This window comes from Nomascus leucogenys, chromosome 13, assembly GCF_006542625.1.
Source record: "Nomascus leucogenys isolate Asia chromosome 13, Asia_NLE_v1, whole genome shotgun sequence".
Classification (NCBI taxonomy): Eukaryota; Metazoa; Chordata; class Mammalia; order Primates; family Hylobatidae; genus Nomascus; species Nomascus leucogenys.
The window spans coordinates 6,887,943-6,908,155 of NC_044393.1; the positions used below are offsets into that span (position 1 = coordinate 6,887,943).

Consider the following 20,213-nt stretch of genomic DNA (forward strand, 5'->3'; position numbering starts at 1 on the left):
ATCGAATCTGACTGGTAGATGTGTCTTCTTTGGTCTAATAAGCAAAACAAGTTGAATTAGTTGCTTCTTTGGTCTAATAAACAAAACGAGTTGAATTAGTTGCCAACAGATAAACATTGAGAGATGTCACATTCAAACTCAAGTTTCTAGCTTCTCTGGAAAATCAGAACTTTCTGGTGATGTTGAAATCAAATTTCTGGATGGCATCACCCATGGGCATGTGGTTTCCAGTTCACCCCAGTCTGCACCCTCCTTATTTATCCAGGCCAGTGTCTCCTGCCACCTGTCACCGTGTCTCTGCTCATGATTGCCTTCCATTAAATTAAGAGGAAGAGAAATATTCCCTGAGCCTCATGTTGCATCTCTGTATTTATGTTACCTGGTTGGTGCCCGTTGGCTTTTGAGTGCATGACTTCTGCAATAAAGGAGGAATTGAAGAGGGGCTCAGAGGTATGTTCCTCAAACACTGATAGGGCATCTACTGTGTGCAAGGTCTCTATGGGTACTGGGAGGTCCCTACAGGACTAAGACAAACCCTGTGTTTTGGTGTACCTCAATGTTTAAGGACTTAAGTCCTGGAACAAGATAGCCGGCGTCAGAATTCTGATTTTACCATTCACTCACCATTGGTGTGGCTTTGGGCAGGTTCCCTCAAGTATTTGAGCCTCGATTTCCTCATCTGTAAAATGGGGACAATAATAATAAAAATCATATAAGGTAGTTGGGAGAATTAATGAGTTAATTTAAAAAGACACCTGGAATCACAGATATTGAAGTTTTAATTTGAAGCCCCAATTTGTCACCTATAACTTCAGAAATCTAGAGCCTCGATCCTCAACATACAGCCTGAAGACCACAGCCTCCAAGCCCCCAGGAGCTAGTTAGAAGTGCAGAATCTCAGCCCACTCAGACTGACTGTGGGAATCTATGTTCTAACAGACCCCCAGGGGATTCACATGCACAGTTTGGTTGGAGAAGTGTTGCTTTAGGTTAAAGCAAGGAAGGAAGGGGCTGCTCTCAGGTCACTGAACGTGCACTGATGCTTAAAGGCCTGGGCTGTGTAGACAGATGTGGCTTTGGATCCTGGCTCCATTACAGATTGGCTGTCTGACTCTGGACAAGGTGCTCTCTGGACGTTGCTCCTCCTTCTCCAAACTCTGAGGAGCAGAACCAGCCTCTCCATGCAGTGAGGAGTTGTGGGTGATGTGGGCTTGGGCAGTGCAGGCTTAGCAGGTGTCCAGCAGAAGCAAGTGCTCCCAACAGGCGACAGGTAGGCCACTCCCCTGTCATGTTTTGAAAGGAGGAAAGGGCTACCTCTAATGCTGAACCAAGGATAGTTAGTGCTCAAAACCGTACCAGACTTCCTCCAATCAAGGAAGAAATAACAGCCCTGATAATAATAAACAAAACCACTGCTTCCCCCTAGCTGGCTTCCAGATCCTAGAAATCCTGCATGGTATCAGCTTTCTCTAGAGTGTGTGTGTCATCTGTATTTTCCATTTGGAACTGTGGCCACTGTCATGTGTACTTAAGACTGATGGAAGACGTTTAATCTCTTATTCTGCTGCTTTTAAAGTTGTGCAAAGAAAATCTCAGAGTGGGCAAGCGTGAGGAGTCCAAGCCTCCCATGCAATGAGAGATCTGTGGGGGAGACAAAATTTCACCACAGGTGCGCTCTAATAATTTCCTCTGCAGCGTCCACCTCTCTGCACACAAGGATTTTCAAGCCTGTGCAGGAGGCGGCTCTTGGCCCTCTATTCCTTGTTGGGGTTGGAGGTCCAGGTCATCTGGCCTTAGCCAGGTGGTGTGGACAGAGAGACAGCGGCCCACTGGCTTCCTTGGCTGTGCTCCCCAGGGAGCTCCCAGGCCAGCTGAGCCTCCTCTAGGGCAGATGGATGAAGATGAGGTCCCCACCTCGCTGAACAATGTGTGTGTCAGCAGAATTCTTTTCTTCTTTTTACTGCCTTAGAGAGACATGCTGACTTGGTCAAAATCGCTTCGGCAAGATGTGACCGATGATGTAGGAAATGAAAACTCCTGGCCCAGCACTGGGAGGCCAGCAGGCGAGGGGCGCGGACACTGGGATGGGGCCGCCTGACACAATAACACCCCTTACAATTCCAGGCCGTCTTTCATCCAGGCAAAGGCGGCCCCAGGTGTGGAGCAGACTGGGGCAGATCGGATTACGGTCCTGGAGCCCAGTGCTGGGTGCCCTGGCCAGGGGAACCACAACTGGGGGTGTATGGGTTGGGGGCTAGCTGCTGGGGAAATGAGATAGGCCCCAGGGAAGTCCCTGGGCCCCAGCTGGCCTGCAGTGGGCCTAGGCACAATGTGAGGATCGGAATGCAGTGATGACCCTTTCCTCTCTCATGCTCCCTTCCGCTTCACTCTCTCTTTTGCTCTTGCTTCCAGAGTCAGGATACATTTGCTTTTCTTTTTCTTTTTTTCTTTTTTTGAGACGGAGTCTTGCTCTGTCGCCCAGGCTGGAGTGCAGTGGCGCAATCTCGGCTCACTGCAAGCTCCACCTCCCGGGTTCACGCCATTCTCCTGCCTCAGCCTCTCCGAGTAGCTGGGACTACAGGCGCCCGCCACCACGCCCGGCTAATTTTTTGTATTTTTAGTAGAGACAGGGTTTCACCATGGTCTCGATCTCCTGACCTCGTGATCCACCCGCCTCGGCCTCCCAAAGTGCTGGGATTACAAGCGTGAGCCACGGCGCCCATCTGCTTGGCCAAAAAGCAGACCATCATGAAAAGTTTTGTTGTTATTTTGTAACTCAGGAGCCTTTCCTGTTACCATATTTTCCTTTTCATCCAGATGGTAACATAATAACATTTATCAAGGGTTTTCTCTGTGTCCCAGGCATTGTGCAAAGCCTTTTCCATGAGTTAACTTCTGAAATCTCACAGCCATCCCAGAAGACAGGCGCTATCAGTCCCCCCATTTTACAGATGGGTAAACTGAGGTGTACAGAGGTTAAGTCCCTTGCCCATGGTGCACAGCTGGAAGAGACAGAGCTGGGGTATGAATGCGAGTGGGCAGGCTCCAGTGCCCAGGCTACCTCCTCCACACAAGACTTGCCCTCGGCAATCTCAAAGCCTTTTCTGGTGGTGGGCTCAGCTCCCAAGCTGGCATCAGATGCACTCCCAGCCAGATATTTCATGCTTGCTGGTTTTCATTCATTCATTCATTCATTCGGCATTCCCTGAGGGCCTGGTGCAGTCTTGGGGTGCCTCTCGGGGAGGAAACAGGGAAAAGAAAGACCCCCCACCCCAAGCATGGATCACAGGAAAGATAAGGCTAAATGGGGGTTTGTGGGAGTTCAGAGGAAACCTTATCTCTTGAGGTCTTGGATATGAAGGGCATGTTGTCTCTTCCTCTTGCATGAGAAAAGATGGCGTCTCAGAGGAAGGGTTGTTGGGGTGAGGGATCTGGGAGATGCCTTAGCTTGGCACCTGCACTGGCGCCTGCAGTCAGCCCTCGGTCAACTGGTCTCTTTAGGTATTGGCTGTGCTTATTACTATTCATTCAACAGGTACTAATTGAGCACCAGCTGTGTGCCAGGCTCAGAATGGGCTCAGGTGAGATGCACAAAGAAAGGTAAACTAGAATCCTTGCTTAGACACTGACAGATAAGTTGTTTCATATGTAAATTGTAGCACCAAGACCTGCTGCCCCTGCCCCCAGCCTCACCTGCTTGTGAAGATCCCTCCAAAAGATTTGAGAGTAGATAAAAAGCAGAGACTACTGCTGAAGAGCAGGGCTGCTTTGGCTCCTTATTATTTCAGACTTTGGAAGAAAATGACCTCCTTTCTCTCCACAAGCACTGGAGGTGGCATAGCCTGCCCCTAGCAAGCCAGCGCTGGAAGGCGTGTGCAGGGCTGGGGACCGAGCCTGGTTTCTATTCCCTGCTCTGCAGGGCTCAAGCACTTGCTGTTCCTCCACCTGGGATGCCTTTCCCTGGAAAAGCCTGTCTCTTTCTTGTCTTTCAGGACTCAGGTCAGTGGCATCTCCTCCAAAAGCTCCCCTTCCCACCCTCCATCACCTCACCCTGTTTATCTGCGCCCCCGCCCCCACTGCCTGTCACTTATCACAGGCTGAAGTGACCCAGGCTCTCCAGTTGTACACTCTCAGATGGACCCTGGACGACTGTGGCACTTCTGCAATTTCCCCAGTCGCCCTGGGGTAGGATTCCTGCATGCCACGATGCCCACCTTTCCTTCTCCCTCCTGCATGTCCTCCTCTGCCTGGCTTCTGAATTGTTCCCAGAGAGAGTGATGGACAAGACCTGCCTCTCCTCCAGTCCCTGAATCTTATTTAAGGCTCTTGCTTTGCTTCCCTGGCCTGGAGGCCGGCTCCTTGATGGAGTCCACCATGTGGGTTCACTCATGGCCGTGTCTTCTTGCCCAGCGTCGTGCTTGGCCCTGGGACTGGCCACATAATATCTGGGCCAGGTGCAAAATTAGTACGGGGCAGGGGGCACTTTGTTCGTAGGTGATTCAGAACTGCATATGGTGACCCCAGATTAGGAAACCAAGCGTGGGGCCCTTAAGAGCTGGGGGACCCTGTACGACTGTCCAGGTTGCAGGCCCCACAGCTCCCCTCCTGATATCTTGTGCTCCATGCTTGTCTGTTGAAGGAAGGAGTGAATGGATGAAGAGCAGGTGGTGGGGGTGGTTTGAGGGCCTTGCCTGGTGGGTAGGCAGAGGCCCCTCCCTGGCATGGGGCCCGGGACCTGTTCCATCTCACAGCCTGGGGCCTGTGTGTAAATGTCCAGGACCCGAAGGCTGGCATTTTTCTGCTCCTTGCCTGGCCTCTGGCCTCCCCTTTCTCCACCCATGTGGCCCCTCAGGCTGCCATCTAGTCCAAAAGGGAGACCCAGAGGGCCACTTGGCCAAACTACTTCTGCTCCAGAAAACTGTAGAAGACCATAATTCTCTTCCCCAGCTCTCCTGCTCCAGGAAGGACAGCCCCAAAGTGAGGCTTAGCCAGAGCCCCTCCCAGAAAAGCACCTCCCCCCCGCCCGCCCCGTTCCCCAACCTCAGCCCTTCCCTGTTCATCCCGAAGGCCCTCTGGGGACCCACTCTCTCACCCAGCCCCAGGAGGGGAAGGAGATAGGATGAACTGTTACCCTGCTGCCCTCACTGCCACCCTGGGTGCAGTAATTCCCTTGAGATCCCACACCGGCAGAGGGACCGGTGGATTCTGAGTGGTCTGGGGACTCCCTGTGACAGCGTGCATGGCTCGGTATTGATTGAGGGATGAATGGATGAGGAGAGACAGGAGAGGAGGCCGATGGGGAGGTCTCAGGCACAGACCCTTGGAGGAGAAGAGGATGCGAAGACCAGCGGCTGGCTCCCTAGGCACTGCCACGGGGAGGGCTGATGGGGAGCCCTAGCGGTGGGGCTGGGGTGTCTGGTCTCAGGCTGAGGGGTGGCTGGAAAGATACAGGGCCCCGAAGAGGAGGAGGTGGGAAGAACCCCCCCAGCTCACACGAAGTTCACTTACTCAACAAATCGTGACTGCGCAGCTACAGTGGCTACCAGGCGCTGGGTTCAAGGCACTGCGGGTACCAGGGGTGCGGCGAAGATCGCTGATCCGGTCCCCAGTGCGCTGGGTGTCTAGCGAGGGTAGGAAGGCAATAAAGAAGGCACGGAGTAACTCAAACAGCAATTCCAGACAGCAAGAGAAAGTACAGGAAAGAAAACAAATGTGCGCGGGGTGAGGCGAGGAAACAACCTCAGCTTGGCAGGTCTTGGAGGTCTCTGGGAGGAGAAAGCAGCGTGTGATGGCGGGCGGGAGGTGGTGAGCGGGGAGAGGTCCAGGCGGAGGGAATGGCTAGCGCAGAGACAAGCTGGCAACGGGTTCAGGGAGGCGCGGAGGGGTCAGCGTGGCTGGCTTAAAAGGATACAGGGACTGAGGGGCAAGACCGGCTCAAGGGTCACCGCTTCCAGGAAGCCTTCTATTTCCGCGCCACCTCCGCGCTCCCCCAACTTTTCCCACCGCGGTCCGCAGCCCACCCGTCCGGCTCGGGCCGCCTTCCTGGTCCAGACCGCGAGTGCCGAGAGGGCAGGGCCGGCTCGGATTCCTCCAGCCGCATCCCCGCGACGTCCCGCCAGGCTCTAGGCACCCCGTGGGCACTCGGTAAACATTTGTCGAGCGCTCTAGAGGGAATGAATGAACCCATTGGGCACAGCTGGGGGGAGGGCGGGGCCGAGGGCAGGTGGGAGGCCGCCGGCGCGGGAGGGGCCCCTTGAAGCCCGTCCTCCTCCTCCTCCTCCTCCTCCTCCTCCGCCCAGGCCCCAGCGCGTACCACTCTGGCGCTCCCGAGGCGGCCTCTTGTGCGATCCAGGGCGCGCAAGGCTGGGAGAGCGCCCCGAGGCCCCTGCTATCCGCGCCAGAGGTTGGAAGAGGGTGGGTCGCCGCCGCCCGAGGGCGAGAGCGCCAGAGGAGCGGGAAGAAGGAGCGCTCGCCGGCCCGCCTGCCTCCTCGCTGCCTCCCCGGCGCTGGCTCTCTGGACTCCTAGGCTTGCTGGCTGCTCCTCCCACCCGCGCCCGCCTCCTCACTCGCCTTTTCGTTCGCCGGGGCTGCTTTCCAAGCCCTGCGGTGCGCCCGGGCGAGTGCGGGGCGAGGGGCCCGGGGCCAGCACCGAGCAGGGGGCGGGGGTCCGGGCAGAGCGCGGCCGGCCGGGGAGGGGCCATGTCTGGCGCGGGCGCAGCGGGGCCCGTCTGCAGCAAGTGACCGAGCGGCGCGGACGGCCGCCTGCCCCCTCTGCCACCTGGGGCGGTGCGGGCCCGGAGCCCGGAGCCCGGGTAGCGCGTAGAGCCGGCGCGATGCACGTGCGCTCACTGCGCGCTGCGGCGCCACACAGCTTCGTGGCGCTCTGGGCACCCCTGTTCCTGCTGCGCTCCGCCCTGGCCGACTTCAGCCTGGACAACGAGGTGCACTCGAGCTTCATCCACCGGCGCCTCCGCAGCCAGGAGCGGCGGGAGATGCAGCGCGAGATCCTCTCCATTTTGGGCTTGCCCCACCGCCCGCGCCCGCACCTCCAGGGCAAGCACAACTCGGCGCCCATGTTCATGCTGGACCTGTACAACGCCATGGCGGTGGAGGAGGGCGGCGGGCCCGGCGGCCAGGGCTTCTCCTACCCCTACAAGGCCGTCTTCAGTACCCAGGGCCCCCCTCTGGCCAGCCTGCAAGATAGCCATTTCCTCACCGACGCCGACATGGTCATGAGCTTCGTCAACCTCGGTGAGTAAGGGCAGGCAGGGGTACACGTCTCCTTTCGGGGGCACTTTGAGACCGGGAGGGAGGGAGCTGCTTCATCTATACAGCCCGCCCAGCTTTCCGCTCCTGGCTGAAATCGCAGTGCCTGCCCGAGGGTCTGCCACCCACAGCCCTGTGACTCCCAAGCTGTGTGCGCCCCCAGGTCGGGCACGCTGGGTTCGGTGGGCCTGTGGGGGTTACTGGGAAGGAGGGATCCCCCGAAGTCCCTTCCATGTTACGCCGCCGGCCGCATCTCTGGGGCTGGAGGCGCGGGCCGTTCAAAGCGCGGGGCTCGGTCATGTGAGCTGTCCCGGGCTGGCGCGGCTCGCGCTACCTGGATGTAAAGGGCCCTTCCCGGCGGGGCTGCCTTCCCGCCCTTCTTGGGCCCCTCTCAGCCCTGCCTGGCCCTGGCATCGCGGCCGTCGCACTCCCTTACCCGCCCTGACAAGCCCTACCTGTCCCCTCGTGGTGCGCCCGCCTTAGCGTACCGCGCGCTCCGAGCGCCTTGGGGCCCCTCTCCGGGCCGCCGGATGCCCCATTCTCTCTTGGCTGGAGCTGGGGAAGAAACGGTGCCATTGATAGTTTTGTTTTCTTTCTTTCTTTCTTTCTCTTTCTTTCTTTCTTTCTTTTTCTTTTTTCTTTTTTTTTTTTTTTTTTTGAGGCGGAGTTTCGCTCTTGTCGCCCATTCTGGAGTGCAATGGCGCGGTCTCTGCTCACCGCAACCTCTGCCTCCCGGGTTCAAGCGATTCTCGTGCCTCAGCCTCCCGAGTAGTTGGGATTACAGGCATGCGCCACCACGCCTGGCGAAGTTTGTATTTTTGGTAGAGACTGTGTTTCTCCATGTTGGTCAGGCTGGTCTCGAACTCCCGATCTCAGGTGATCCTCCCGCCTCAGCCTCCCAAAGTGCTGGGATTACAGGCGTGAGCCACTGTGCCCTGCCGCTAGTCTTGTATTTTTTAATATTTAGTGGTAGGTCCCGGGCCGGCAGAATCTATTTTCAGCATTTATCACGTGTGGCGCGCAAACCACAGGTTTTGGCGATTGGGTTGCGCGGGATCTCCGAGCTGACGCCGCCTGGGCGGCTGGGGATCCCGGTTTCCGACTGGAGCCGCGACGACCCCGGCGACAAGAGCCTGGGGCTGCGGCGAGGGCCAGGGAGCTCCCCCCTCCATCTGTGCGCGCACATTCTCCAGACTTGTTCAAACTAACCCCCCGGCAGCGCACTGCGGGACTGATGATCAAATATTTGGTTTTCGAGATAACACACCCCGATAGCGCTGTTTCCTGAGCCGCTTTCATTCTACTTGTGTAACTTGCTGCGAAAACCCGAACCAAGTCAAGACAGCAAACTCACGCCCACGGGCGCTGTGTCAACATGGAAATAATGATACTGAAGCCCCACGCTGGGCACCCAGGGCGTGGACTGGGGGCGCGGGGGAAGCGCAGATCCGCCTTCATGCTTCCCCCTCCTGATAAGGTCCCTGGAGTTCCCAGGAGGCCATTGTCTGTACTTAATAATAACTAAATCCAACTAGTGAACCAAGCTTCAGCGAGCAAGGGGTGGGAGGTTTAGATGCCAAAATACCTTCAAGAAAGTTTAAATTATACTAAGCAGCCAGTTAAGAAGGAAGCAGCAACATATGACCTGATTTAGAAGCATCTCCAAGATGTATGAGGTGGAAAGAAGCAAGGTGCAGATGCGTGGGCTGCATGTGTGCTTGTATATCATCGTGTCCTCCTGGAGGAAGACACCAGGAACTGGAGAGAGATTTTACTGGAGGGGTAGAGAGGCGGGGGCACAGCTGGGGCTTAGGGAGTGGGAGCTGGGGTCTGATTTTTCGTTGTCTGCACTTCTGTATATTTGTGATTTTTTTTTAAACAATGTGTATTTATTAACTATACCAAAAACTAAAGGAAAAGTCCAAATACATACACATAAATAATGAATGCAGAGCTCTGTCGCCCTCCTGAAGCCTGGGGTTAGCCAGGGCCCTTTCTCTGGTGGGGGATTTATAGCATCTTCCGTTCTGTTGGGTACCCCGGACTCCCACTGGATGTGCAGGTCCCAGTGGCTGCCTTCAGAGCCTGGCTGGGGTCATTAAAAAGGTATTTGTAATCTCTGGCTTTTGTAGAAGGCCCTGCAAACCAAGAGCAAAAAAGCTCCCAGTGCTTATGGGCCGGCAGTGTGGGCTAGGCCCTGGGGCTCCTTGTTCCCCAGAGAAAGACCAGGTTGCTCGGAGGGTGCCTCTGGGAACTTTGGTGCGGGCTATTTGCTCCCCCCACGGCGGCAGGAGCAAGCTGGGACTTGTTTGGGAAGGCCACAGCTGGGTGGTTTTCCTCCTCTGGCTGTACACACACCTTTCAATCCATTTCTTTCATCTTGAAAGGACAAAGACCGGCTTGTCTGAGCCTCTTAATCAGTCAGGCTGGCTTTGGGCTTTGTGGGACCCTGACTTTCTCAGGTCTAGCTTTCTGGGACATCACTCCAAATTAGATGGCAGAGTGGCTTTTAACAGAGTGCACTGACCTTGTTTTCTTTCTCTCTCTGTCCCTAAACTCGAGGTCATTAGGTGAAGACCTGGGCTGCAGTTTGGCGAGACGCTTCTTGTAGATGCTTCTAATGTTGGCCTTTAATTTCTGCTAAGCAGCAGCACAGGAATAAATTGCCTGTCCCTTCTATTCTGTTGTAGCTTGGAATTTCTCCATAGGAGGGACTTGGGGGTGGCAGTAGGGTTGGAGAGGGTTGGGGGGAGGTGTAGGAGACTTGTCTGGCCACTGAGTTTGCTGAGAAAGAACACTGCTATGCTGTTTTTCCTTGGATTGCAAATCATGTTATCTGTAGTATTCGAAGTTTTGTAAAGGCAAGTTTATTCTCACAATTTACATAAGAGTGAGAAAATATCACTTGCACATATCAAACTATTACTTATTATTATGATGGGACTTTGGCGGGGGCGGGGGGCATGGGTGAGGATCTTGGCAGCCTCTGCTGCCCCTTCCCCCTGCACTGCATAGCTCTGCTGTCTTGCAGGCAGGCGGCCTGCGTGCGCGGGGGGGACCCCTGCCTGAATTCTGAAGGCTTTTGCAGACCTGGTGCATTTATTCTTCCTTCTGTCTGCCGCCAAACTGGTTTTTGTTCCTATAAGTCGTTCTTGGAATTCAAGTTTTTTGCCAGGCTGAGCGGGATCTAAACTACAGGGAAAACTAGAGGGGAATTTACGACAAAACCAGGTGGTGGGAATGAGGACTAAAGGCTGCACCTTATGACAAAGCCCAGCCTGTACCATAAAGCCCCAGGCAATGTGAACTGAGCTGCCTGAGTGAGACTCCCATCTTCCCAGCCTGGGCCCCTTAAGTTCAATGGCAAGATTTGTAAACTGGTTTGGATTAACTACCCCGACTCCTCTGTGTAGACTTAATTTTGGAATTCAAAACAGCTACCCTCTCTTAAATAATCCCCAGGCAATGGCGGTTCTGCACACTGAATCTAGCCATAGCCCGTTACCATTCTTTCTTTGGGAAGATCCAGCAGCTCTGTTAGGAATCTTCTAAAGTAGCCGGCTGGCACTAGGGGAGTGGAAGTCATCATGTTTATCTCTGGTCCAGGTAATGAAGGCATGAAATTTGTGTAATCTTTGAAGCTAAATTGAAAAGAAGAGAAAGTTGGAAACCTATCATTATTGGAGTCAGCCTATAAAAGTGGCTTTTGTTAATGTAGCTGAAGAGTAGGGAGAAGGCCGTGCAGTTTGATTTTTGCTTTATGCCATCTGGCTGTCCTTTTTGTTGACAAGTGTTTGGCATTAAGACCTCTCCCATTGCCCCTCAAGAGCAGGCCCTACCACTGTAGAGTATTAGAAAAAGATTCTGTTACAGTTTAAAAATTTCCTTCAGGGAGTGCTTCGCAAAGGGGAGCATGGACTGCAGGCATTTGCAGCTGTAACCTGGCTTGTGTTAAAATTTGGAAGGGGCTGCTCCACATTCCAGCACTCGGAGCGCCGGCCCTCACTGGTGAGCAGCCAAAGGTTAATATAGATGTCACACAGCTCCCTCTTTCTTTCTTTCTTTCTTTCTTTCTTTCTTTCTTTCTTTCTTTCTTTCTTTCTTTCTTTCTTTCTTTCTTTCTGCAGAACGCCTTTGCTATAGGAGTGCACCAACAGCTGTGTTTTTCGTAACCCTTTCAAAATCACTTCTTTTAAACCTCATTTTCCTGCTTATATAAATCAAAGATTTTCCTCCACTTTTCCCAAGCATGTATGTGACCCAGCTTTGAACTTTTTTCATCTTCTATGTATTTTCCTTCTGGAATCAAGGCAGGGTAAGGCTGGGCCCTGGATGCCAACTTGGGTAGCTGTTTTTGGTTTTGGTTCCAGGGTTGTCATTCGGTTGTGGAGCGGTCCCCATGGAAGGGGTAACAGAGATGGCCCACTTGCAAATCAGTTTCAGGGCATCAAGGGGGATGATTCTCTGAATGCACAGAGAGAAGAAACCACTTTTGAGATGCAGCCCTCTCAAGCTACGGTTTGGGGCTTTACCATGGCGTAGTAGGCTATCAAGCCTTTGCCGAGATAAACACAGCTGGTGCGCGATCCCCTGACCACCGGAATGCCTGCGATGTGAGCAAATATCACATGTCTGCTCAACTCAGAGACAACTGATGACTTCATTCCAGGGAGAGTCCCATCTAAGTTGATTGATCACTCCTATCGCTTTAATATCTCCCCCTCATTTGGTAAGGTCATATTTGGCCCATTGCAAGAATCAGTTGTGTCCTAAGTCTCCCCCGTCTCCACCCTTCCCCGTCTGCCCATCCGTGTAACAGGCTGAATATTTTGAATGGGGAGCCCTTTGCACCATGCTTCTGGCCACATTAATTCTTTCACACTCATTCTTCAGTCTTAGCGGGGGGGCTGTCGGCACACTGGTTTCTTGGCAAGCCACTGCAAGGCTTCGCCCTAATGCACTCTGGCACTGTCACCGGGGTTAGGGCACAGGCAGGGATGTGTGGGACCTGTCATGTTGTTGTCAGAAGGAATGTGCGGATTAGCCTTTACAGCATAGTGGTGGGAGAGCACTGCAGCTGTGTACACTTATTATAAAAGATTTAAGTCCCACTGGTAAAATCAATATATTGAATTGCACAACCCTCTGCTTTTAATTAGTTTAAATCAAATGCGCCGGTGCCATTTTGCCTTCTCTCGCCTTCATGGGGTGAGGAAATACCAATATTTACATAGAAACTGTTAATTTGTGGTGAAAATGATAACACATTTAGCTTTACACACTCAAATTGCTCCAACTTGATGGATCCCAGATCAACGTGGAGTTGAGCTGAGGAGATGACGTCACCAGGAGCAGGGCGGAGACACCCGTGATGTCTGTTGCCTGGACCCTGAATTCCAGATGCAGGTGGACATGTGTGTAGAGGCAGCGCTTGGGGATGCTGGTCCTTCAGGAAGCGAGCTGGTTCTTTCTATTGCAGGTCGGAAACCGTGAGATTTACCTACATCATCTAAAATCCTTTCTCGGAAGCATTCTTACAAAATTGCGAAGGGGGCGCTTGCTCTTGGGTCATTTTGAGCCTGTTCTCCCAGCATGCGAGGGTCATTTGTACTGGGCAGCTCAAGGCACGGTGCTTTATTTATTCCAGAGCTTCACATGCTTTTCTTTCCAATCCCTGAAACAGTTTACAGAGGAAGGGGGTTTGTTCACTGCAAATGATCCCACGTACGACCGCGGCTATTATATGAGCCGTTTGGTATTAGCTGTCTGTTCAAGCTGGGACTGAATTCCGGGTTTTGCAGCAAATGGCATCTGACAAATAATATTTGACAAAAAATATGACTTGGTATTTCTTAATATGGAACAGATAGTTCATTTAAGCTTCCCCGGCAAAAAAAAAAATTGCTCAAACCCAAACCGAAACAGCAATGCCAGGGAATACCAGGACTGCTGCTGTGTATTTTTTCCCTCTCCAAAGTAGAGTGTTTATGATTTGGGGGGATATTAGAGCGCATGAAGTTTGACACTTACTTATGCGAAACTCAGGCAAGCATGTGCAATACCGCCTTTTCAACATTTGTGTCGGAAGGCATTGTGGGGAGCCGCGCAAAGCCTGTGCTGATCCGCGTGGAGTGGATTGAATTAATGACAACTCCGAGAGCACCAGCTTTAGGGTAATTGCTTTATTGTTTTGGAGCCAGGGTGCTTATAATCCGGTTCCTGTGCAAACATGTTGAACGTGTGTTAATGCATTTCCAAACCAGAGCCTCTCACACAACCCTGCTTTTCATTAATTGATGTCGGTAGCATGGTACAGTATTTCAAAGGGCTGGCCAAGTATAAACTGTGTTTCCAATTTCCTTCCTTTCCTGTGTTTGGAATGCCAATGTTAATTTGTTCCCATGCAGGAGCGGGGGCTGCCAACCGCGGCTTTCTATAAAGGGCTTCACAGTGAAGGCTTCCAGCCCTCGCTGATGCTTGGGGCTGCCTGGCCAAGTCTCCTGACACTTTGCAGCTAATTCTGGGTGATATATGGAGTGGGGGGTTGGGGGCTTCACTGCCGTGTAACGGAAGTTCCCGGTGACAGCAGTGGGTGTGACTTGGCAAAGGAGATTGCAACGGCATCCACAGTGATTCTCTTTAGACACAGCCTAAACCCATGTGTCTGTTTCCACTATGACTGCATATTAGCTGTGTGACCTTGGGCAAGTTACTTAACATCTCTGCATTTCTGTCCTCATTTTATAAAGGCTACGAGAGAATCTCTTCCTCAACAGATTCTAAAGAAATAGAAATCATGTCACCCATGCGCAGAGGCCGTCACCTAGTAGGTGTAAAACAAATGGTAGCTCTTGTTTTTATTGTGTTGGCCAAATGAAGATTTACGTTGGTATATTAATCCAAATTTCAGTTTTTAAGTACTTAATCTTAAAATACTGAGATTAAACTGCCCATGTTATTTTAAATGTCAAGAAAATGGTCCCCAGAGCGTGAATATGTGTGCGCCTCCCTCTTTCAGAGATCACTGGAATTTGAATGAACACACCAAACTTATTTGAGGATGAATAGAGTCTAAGGCTGAATCTTTCCCCCAATTTTAGCATCTGTGGTTATTTAATGATTTTACTACTTGGGAAACTGGAACTCAGTGAGAGGGTATACCAGAACTCTCTGTAGTGCCTTTGCAACTTTGAATTAAAAATTAATTTCAAAATAAAGTGTTTCATTTAAAAAATTGCATTACTGAAGTATTTCTTCCCAATCCTTTCTGGAAGATGGTCAAAGTACAAATTGTCTTTTCCTTCAAGGGAGTGACAAGCCCAAAACATTCATTAACAGAACTGCACAACTTCCCCACTTTTTATTGGAGCAGGTGCAAGGCTGCCCAAGGCTCCCGCAGCTGGGGTTAGGCTGCAACAACAAAGCCCTGTGTGGATTCAGTGTGTTTAGAAGCCTCTAGAGACCAGAGGACGAAAGAGAATGTCTTCAGGGCCAGATACCGAGGGGTGGCATTTCTCATTCAAGACTTTCCGTAAATTCCCTTCAGCTCTTTCTGTTTGAAAAATCCGACTTACCAAGTATTAGGTTTCCCTGCATCTCTGAGGTCACGTGTTCTATCACATCTTTATCTCCCTGGAGTAGCTTTCAAGTTTCAATCTTTTGTTGCCTGGCTTAATTAAATTTGGCCACGAATAAAAACTTGCACCGTTTCCAAAATCGAGGACTTGCATGTTTCTAAGCGTTGGGTTTAGGCCTGCCCTGTCTTGTGCTTCCAGCCTCTCTTCTGCTTGCATGTAGTTTGGACTACATGAAAAAAAAGAAAAAGCTAAGCTCTTAGCATGACAGTTGGCATATAATGGTCCAAGTGCTCACCCCCCTGGCAACGTACACAGAGGCAGGCAAGTTTTTTTTTTGTGGCTTGTGTTTTGGCCTTCAATAAAGGACACTTTTCCTGTTTTTTTTTTCAGACAGCCTTATTCTCCTGCCCATGCACAGCCTTGCAGAATTCTCATGGCATAGAAGGTGCTCAGATATTGGTTGTTTCTGTGCACGTATGGCATGAAGACATTCTAAGCAGTCTCTTCTAAATGCTTTTGATCTCTAATTCCCACTACTACCTTACCCTACATAGTAATAAGTTGTATAACTACTGCAGGATAGCTAGGATAGCTTGTGCTTCATAAAACGTAGACAAAAATAGAAATTTAGGAGACACTAAAGCTAAAAGCAATACAAAATTTTGGTGTTTGTTAATTAATACAAATTTTAACTAATGAATCGTTTTAATTGTTAACACAGTTTTAATTAACAATATACATTTAATTAAAATGTAATTAAATTTTAATGTAATTTAATTAAGTTTGCAGTCACGAAAATTTGCAATGCAATGGACTGTTCTTTGATGTTTTCAAAATCATGATTTAACAGCTTAGGATCACTGATCGAAAGGTCTGGTTCCGAATTTTCATGACCCTTCATCTGGTCAGTATAAATGAAGTCATTGTATATGAAGAAACTCACAATCTTGGTGGGTTAAAAATCCCAGAAGTTTGTTTTTCATTTGTATCAAGTTATAGCTGTATCGTGGGTTCAGGGTGGAGGCGTGGAGTTCTGCACATTGGTTGCAGCAGAGTCCCTGGGAGAGGCTGAGGTCCTCAGAATGTCACGAATAAGGTGCCAGAAGGAAAGACAATCTGAACTGTGCATTGGCTTTTAATATTTCTACTTGGAAGTGACTTTCTCTAACTTCAAAAATTTCTATTTTTGTCTGTTTTATGAAGCACAAATGATCCTAACTAGTAGTTATATACAACTTATTTCTTTTTTTCTTTCTTTCTTTCTTTCTTTCTTTCTTTCTTTCTTTTTTTTTTTTTGGCAGAGTTTCGCTCTCATTGCCCAGGCTGGAGTACAGTGGCCCGATCTTGGCTCACTGCAACCTCCACCTTCCGGGTTCAAGCGATTCTCCTGCCTCAGCCTCCCAAGTTGCTAGGATTATAGGTGCCCACCACCACGCCCAGCTAATTTTTGTTATTTTTTGTTATTTTTTATTTTTAGTAGAAATGGGGTTTCACCATGTTGGCCAGGCTGGTCTCAAACTCCTGACCTCAGGTTTTATCCACCCGCCTTAGCCTCCCAAAGTGCTGGGATTACAGGCGCGAGCCACCTTGCCCAGCCACAACTTATTTCTATTTAGGGTATGTACCCCAAAATTTACTCTTCCACCTGAAAGAGCTTCTGTTCACATTTCATGGGTCAAAGTGAGCCATGTGGCCAAACCTGACCCAAGGTAGGCAAGGAGATGACGATGCCACCACTTGCTCAGAAAGGCAAAGCACCAGAGAATGTCTAGGAAATGGCACAGATGACACCACGCTGTCATGACTGAAGCATCTCTCACAAGATTCAAAGGCAGAAATGTGAGAAGTAAGTTGTGGGGTGCATTACTGAAACCAGAGCTTCATTTTTCAACCCCACCTGTCAATTATGCAGATATTTTTGTTGAAGCTAGTGAACTCCCATGATTGTCAGTTGGAATTTGCTTAACAATTGTAATTGTAATATATCTTTCCCTGACTCCCAATGGGTTCCTCTTGCCTCCTCGCCTTTTGCACTCCATTTTGGAGACTGATGTTCTGGAAGCTTCCATCTCACTGAAGTACTCAATTGGTTCAACAAGAATAACATCTCTTTCCATTCCCACTTGTAAAGTGACTTCCCTGTTTATGACTTGTCTTTCAGCAAAGGCAAGCTTCAGCTTTTGTCTAGTTCACTACCTAGAGAATTAAGGAGTGTTACTCTGCTCCTGGCTAATGAGGTGACTGCTGGTGTTTCCCCGGAAGGTGCAGGTTATCACTTTGCCATGAAATCTTGTCCACAATGGAAGAGCTGCTTGCTTTCTCTCCTGGGCCTTAGAGACATTCCTTTTGCTTTCTTTCTTTTTTTTTTTTTTTTGAGATGGAGTCTCTCGCTGTCCCCCAGGCTAGAGTGTAGTGGCATGATCTCTGCTCACTGCAACCTCTGCCTCCCAGGTTCAAGCAATTCTCCTGCCTCAGCCTCCTGAGTAGCAGGGATTACAGGCTGCCACCACCACGCCCGGCTAATTTTTGTATTTTTAGTAGAGATGGGGTTTCACCATGTTGGCCAGGCTGGTCTTAAACTCCTGACCTCAAGTGATCCACCCGCCTCAGCCTCCCAAGGTGTTAAGATTACAGGCGTGAGCCACTGCAACTGGCCCCTTAGAGACATTTCTTAGTCCAGGCAGGATCTTGCATGGCTGAATCTAGAGATTAAATTCAGAGACCCCTTCATCATCTAAATGCATCACTGAAATGGACTGTACACCTCAGAGGGCTAAGATCTTTCTGTGTAGCAGCAATGGATTCAGAGTAGCCATCTTTATGGGGCCCTCATGCAGTTCTCTCAGCATTCTGCAAAGTAAGCAGTGTCATTTCCATTTTAGAGAGGAGGATGCTGAAGGGGCCCAAACATGCACAGCCAGGAAGTATGGGGCCGATGTGTCTGTCCAGCTCTTGCTGGGTGCAGAGCTGCCCATTCTTTCCTCCTGAACCTGTGGGGTATTGAATAGTAGCAGGGAGCGTGGAGGAGATGATGTTGAGACCATTAAAACAGAAGCCGAGCCCACGGCCTTGACTCTGTGGTCCTGTGTTCTGATGAGTGACATAGAGATAAGCAGGCACACACCTTTCTCTTCTGTTATGCACCGTGCTTGTGATACCTCCCCTCTCCTTGGTCTTTATGGTTTAAAAATAATTGTCAGGGCATAGGGCCCTGAGTGCCTGTGGGGGGCACCTACATGTACCCCATACCCCCTCCATGGGGAAATTCCAGAGCCAGCCAGAGATTGGTATTTTAATAGCAATTCCTCAAGATGCTGTACAAAAAAGACCACAGAAACAGTCTTTTCCATATGTCCCAGCATGCCTTTGTGTATGGTTTGTAATATTGTAAAGTCCCCCAAATCAAAATGTGCATGAATGGGGGATTCGAGAGAGAAGCAGGTGTAGCTCTGGGAGGGGATATGGAATAGAGTTGCCCCAGCACAGGGACTTCTTTTCATTTTTTTCTTTTTTCTTTGTTTTTTTTACTGTATCAATGTAGACTGGAAACAATGTCAGAAGGGGAAAGCAAGTAGCAGAAGGATGTTTAGGATGTAACCATTTGTTAATTACACATATAGGCACCCCCCCAACCTCCCACACAAGGGCACCAACTCATAAATGTATTGTTTGTGGGTTCATACACATTGCAGTAATACCGTGGACACACGGGCAGGAAGGACTCCCTACCTTCAGGGTGAGAGCTGCCCCTGGGGAGGAGGGAAAGGATAGTTTTGATGAGAGTTTCAAATAAATCTCACCTATTTCTATCAAGTTTTCTGTCTTTTAATAAGAAGAAACCAAAAGAGGCTGAGCGCGGTGGCTCACGCCTGTAATCCCAGCACTTTGGGAGGCTGAGGTGGGTGGATCACCTAAGGTCAGGAGTTCGAGACCAGCCTGGCCAACATGGCGAAACCCCATTTCTACTAAAAATACAAAAATTAGTGGGGTGTGGTGGTGCACACCTGTAGTCCCAGCTACAGAGGAGGCTGAGGCAAGAGAATCGCTTGAACCCAGGAGGCAGAGGTTGCAGTGAGCCGAGATCACGTCACTGCACTCCAGCTTGGGTGACAGAGCAACTCTGTCTCGGGAAAAAAAAAAAAAAAAAAAAACCAAAAGAAAGTACAATGTGGTATCCTGGACTGGATCTTAGACCAGAACAAGGACTTCTGTGGAAATACTGGTACAGTCTGAAACAAATCTGGAGTCGAGTTGACAGTTACACAGCAATGTGAACATCTCGGTTTTGTCAAATGTCCTGTGGTTGTGGAAGATGTTCACTCTGGGAGGACTGGGTGAAGGGTACCCAAGAATTCTCTGTACTAGCTTTGCAATGTTCTTATAAAGTTATTCTAAAATAAAAGGTTTATTTATTTTTTTAAAGTAAGCAACTATGATGCTACCTCTCATCATTTCTCTGTTATGGGTGCATGGATGTCCACGAGCTCAGCCACCAGCTGCTGTTTGTGGTGGTCCTGCCATTTCCTAGGCTGGGGGCAGGAGAGCCAGTCCTAGAGCCTGTTCAGTGTGGTGCCCTGAAGGCCAATAACGAATCAATCTACGGACCCATTAACACGACAGGGACTCAGCAAGTAAAACAAAAACCCACAGGACAGTGCCCTGAGAACTTTAAAACTCTCTTTTCCCCATTCATAAGGTGCCCGATATAAAGCAGCTGTTAGTTTATGGTCAAGAAAGAGGGGGTAGGGTGGGAGGAGATGTGGAAGATCTTTCAATTTTCTTCTTGGTCCTGAATTTTGTAAAATGCCCCCCACTCCATTCCCCAATCTTCTCCCTTCTCAAGTTTCAGTTTTTGACTGACTTGACCTAACATTTCTTGAGAGAGAAGCCCTTAAAAATGGCAGCAGGGCCTCAGAACCTTCCAGGCTAGTAAATGTTTATGGGATGGAGGCACTGGCTGGTCATTTCCTTTAGGAGGAAACAATAAATGAAGCTACTTACCTTATGCCTACTCAGACCCTGAGCTCCTAATTATCGTAATATACTGGCGGGAAGTGGGGGTGGAAGGGGGTGGGAGACCCAGAAATCTCTGCGCCTCTGGAACTTGGAAGTGCCCTTTTTAGTACATTTAGTGTACAGTTTCTCAGCCTGGGCACTATTGGTGTGTTTAACCAGATCGTCCTCTGCTGGGAGCTGTCCTGTGTATTATAGGATGTTTAGCAGCATTCCTAGCTGTTCCTCCAGGATCTGACAACCAAGTGTATCTCCAGACATTGCTAACTGTACCCTGGGGGGCAAAGCTGCCCCCAGTTGAGAACCACTGGTATAGGGTAACTTGCCTCAACCTTGGGAATTCATCTGGGAGCCTTA

At 50.3% G+C, this 20,213-nt stretch overlaps 2 protein-coding genes across 2 annotated transcripts in view; one reads left to right on the forward strand and one right to left on the reverse strand.

Moving 5' to 3' along the window:
* Positions 1-702: 702 nt before the first annotated feature.
* On the reverse strand, positions 703-6,816 carry LOC115837975 (translation initiation factor IF-2). The gene is made up of 4 exons (XM_030826227.1): positions 6,314-6,816; positions 6,021-6,164; positions 5,509-5,621; positions 703-1,283 (listed from the first exon to the last, which is right to left on the reverse strand). The coding sequence occupies exons 1-3, from the start codon at positions 6,699-6,701 to the stop codon at positions 5,509-5,511; spliced, it is 645 nt and encodes a 214-aa protein (XP_030682087.1). The 5' UTR covers positions 6,702-6,816; the 3' UTR covers positions 703-1,283.
* BMP7 (bone morphogenetic protein 7) overlaps positions 6,608-20,213 on the forward strand; it is a 97,295-nt gene continuing 83,689 nt past the window's right edge. The window contains exon 1 of the mRNA XM_012512018.2: positions 6,608-7,251. Within this exon, the coding sequence (XP_012367472.2) occupies positions 6,834-7,251 (418 nt within the window). The 5' untranslated portion in view covers positions 6,608-6,833. The remainder of the gene's footprint in view (positions 7,252-20,213) is intronic.

Bases quoted from the DNA above. Each gene is read 5' to 3' on its own strand.
- LOC115837975 (XM_030826227.1), bottom strand. From the start codon at position 6,701: ATGGCCCCTCCCCGGCCGGCCGCGCTCTGCCCGGACCCCCGCCCCCTG. The intron at 6,165-6,313 runs GTACGCGCTGGG...CATTCCCTCTAG, and splicing joins GCCTCGGGAGCGCCAGAGTG to AGCGCTCGACAAATGTTTAC. The intron at 5,622-6,020 runs GTGGGCTGCGGA...TACCCTCGCTAG, and splicing joins AGGCGGCCCGAGCCGGACGG to ACACCCAGCGCACTGGGGAC.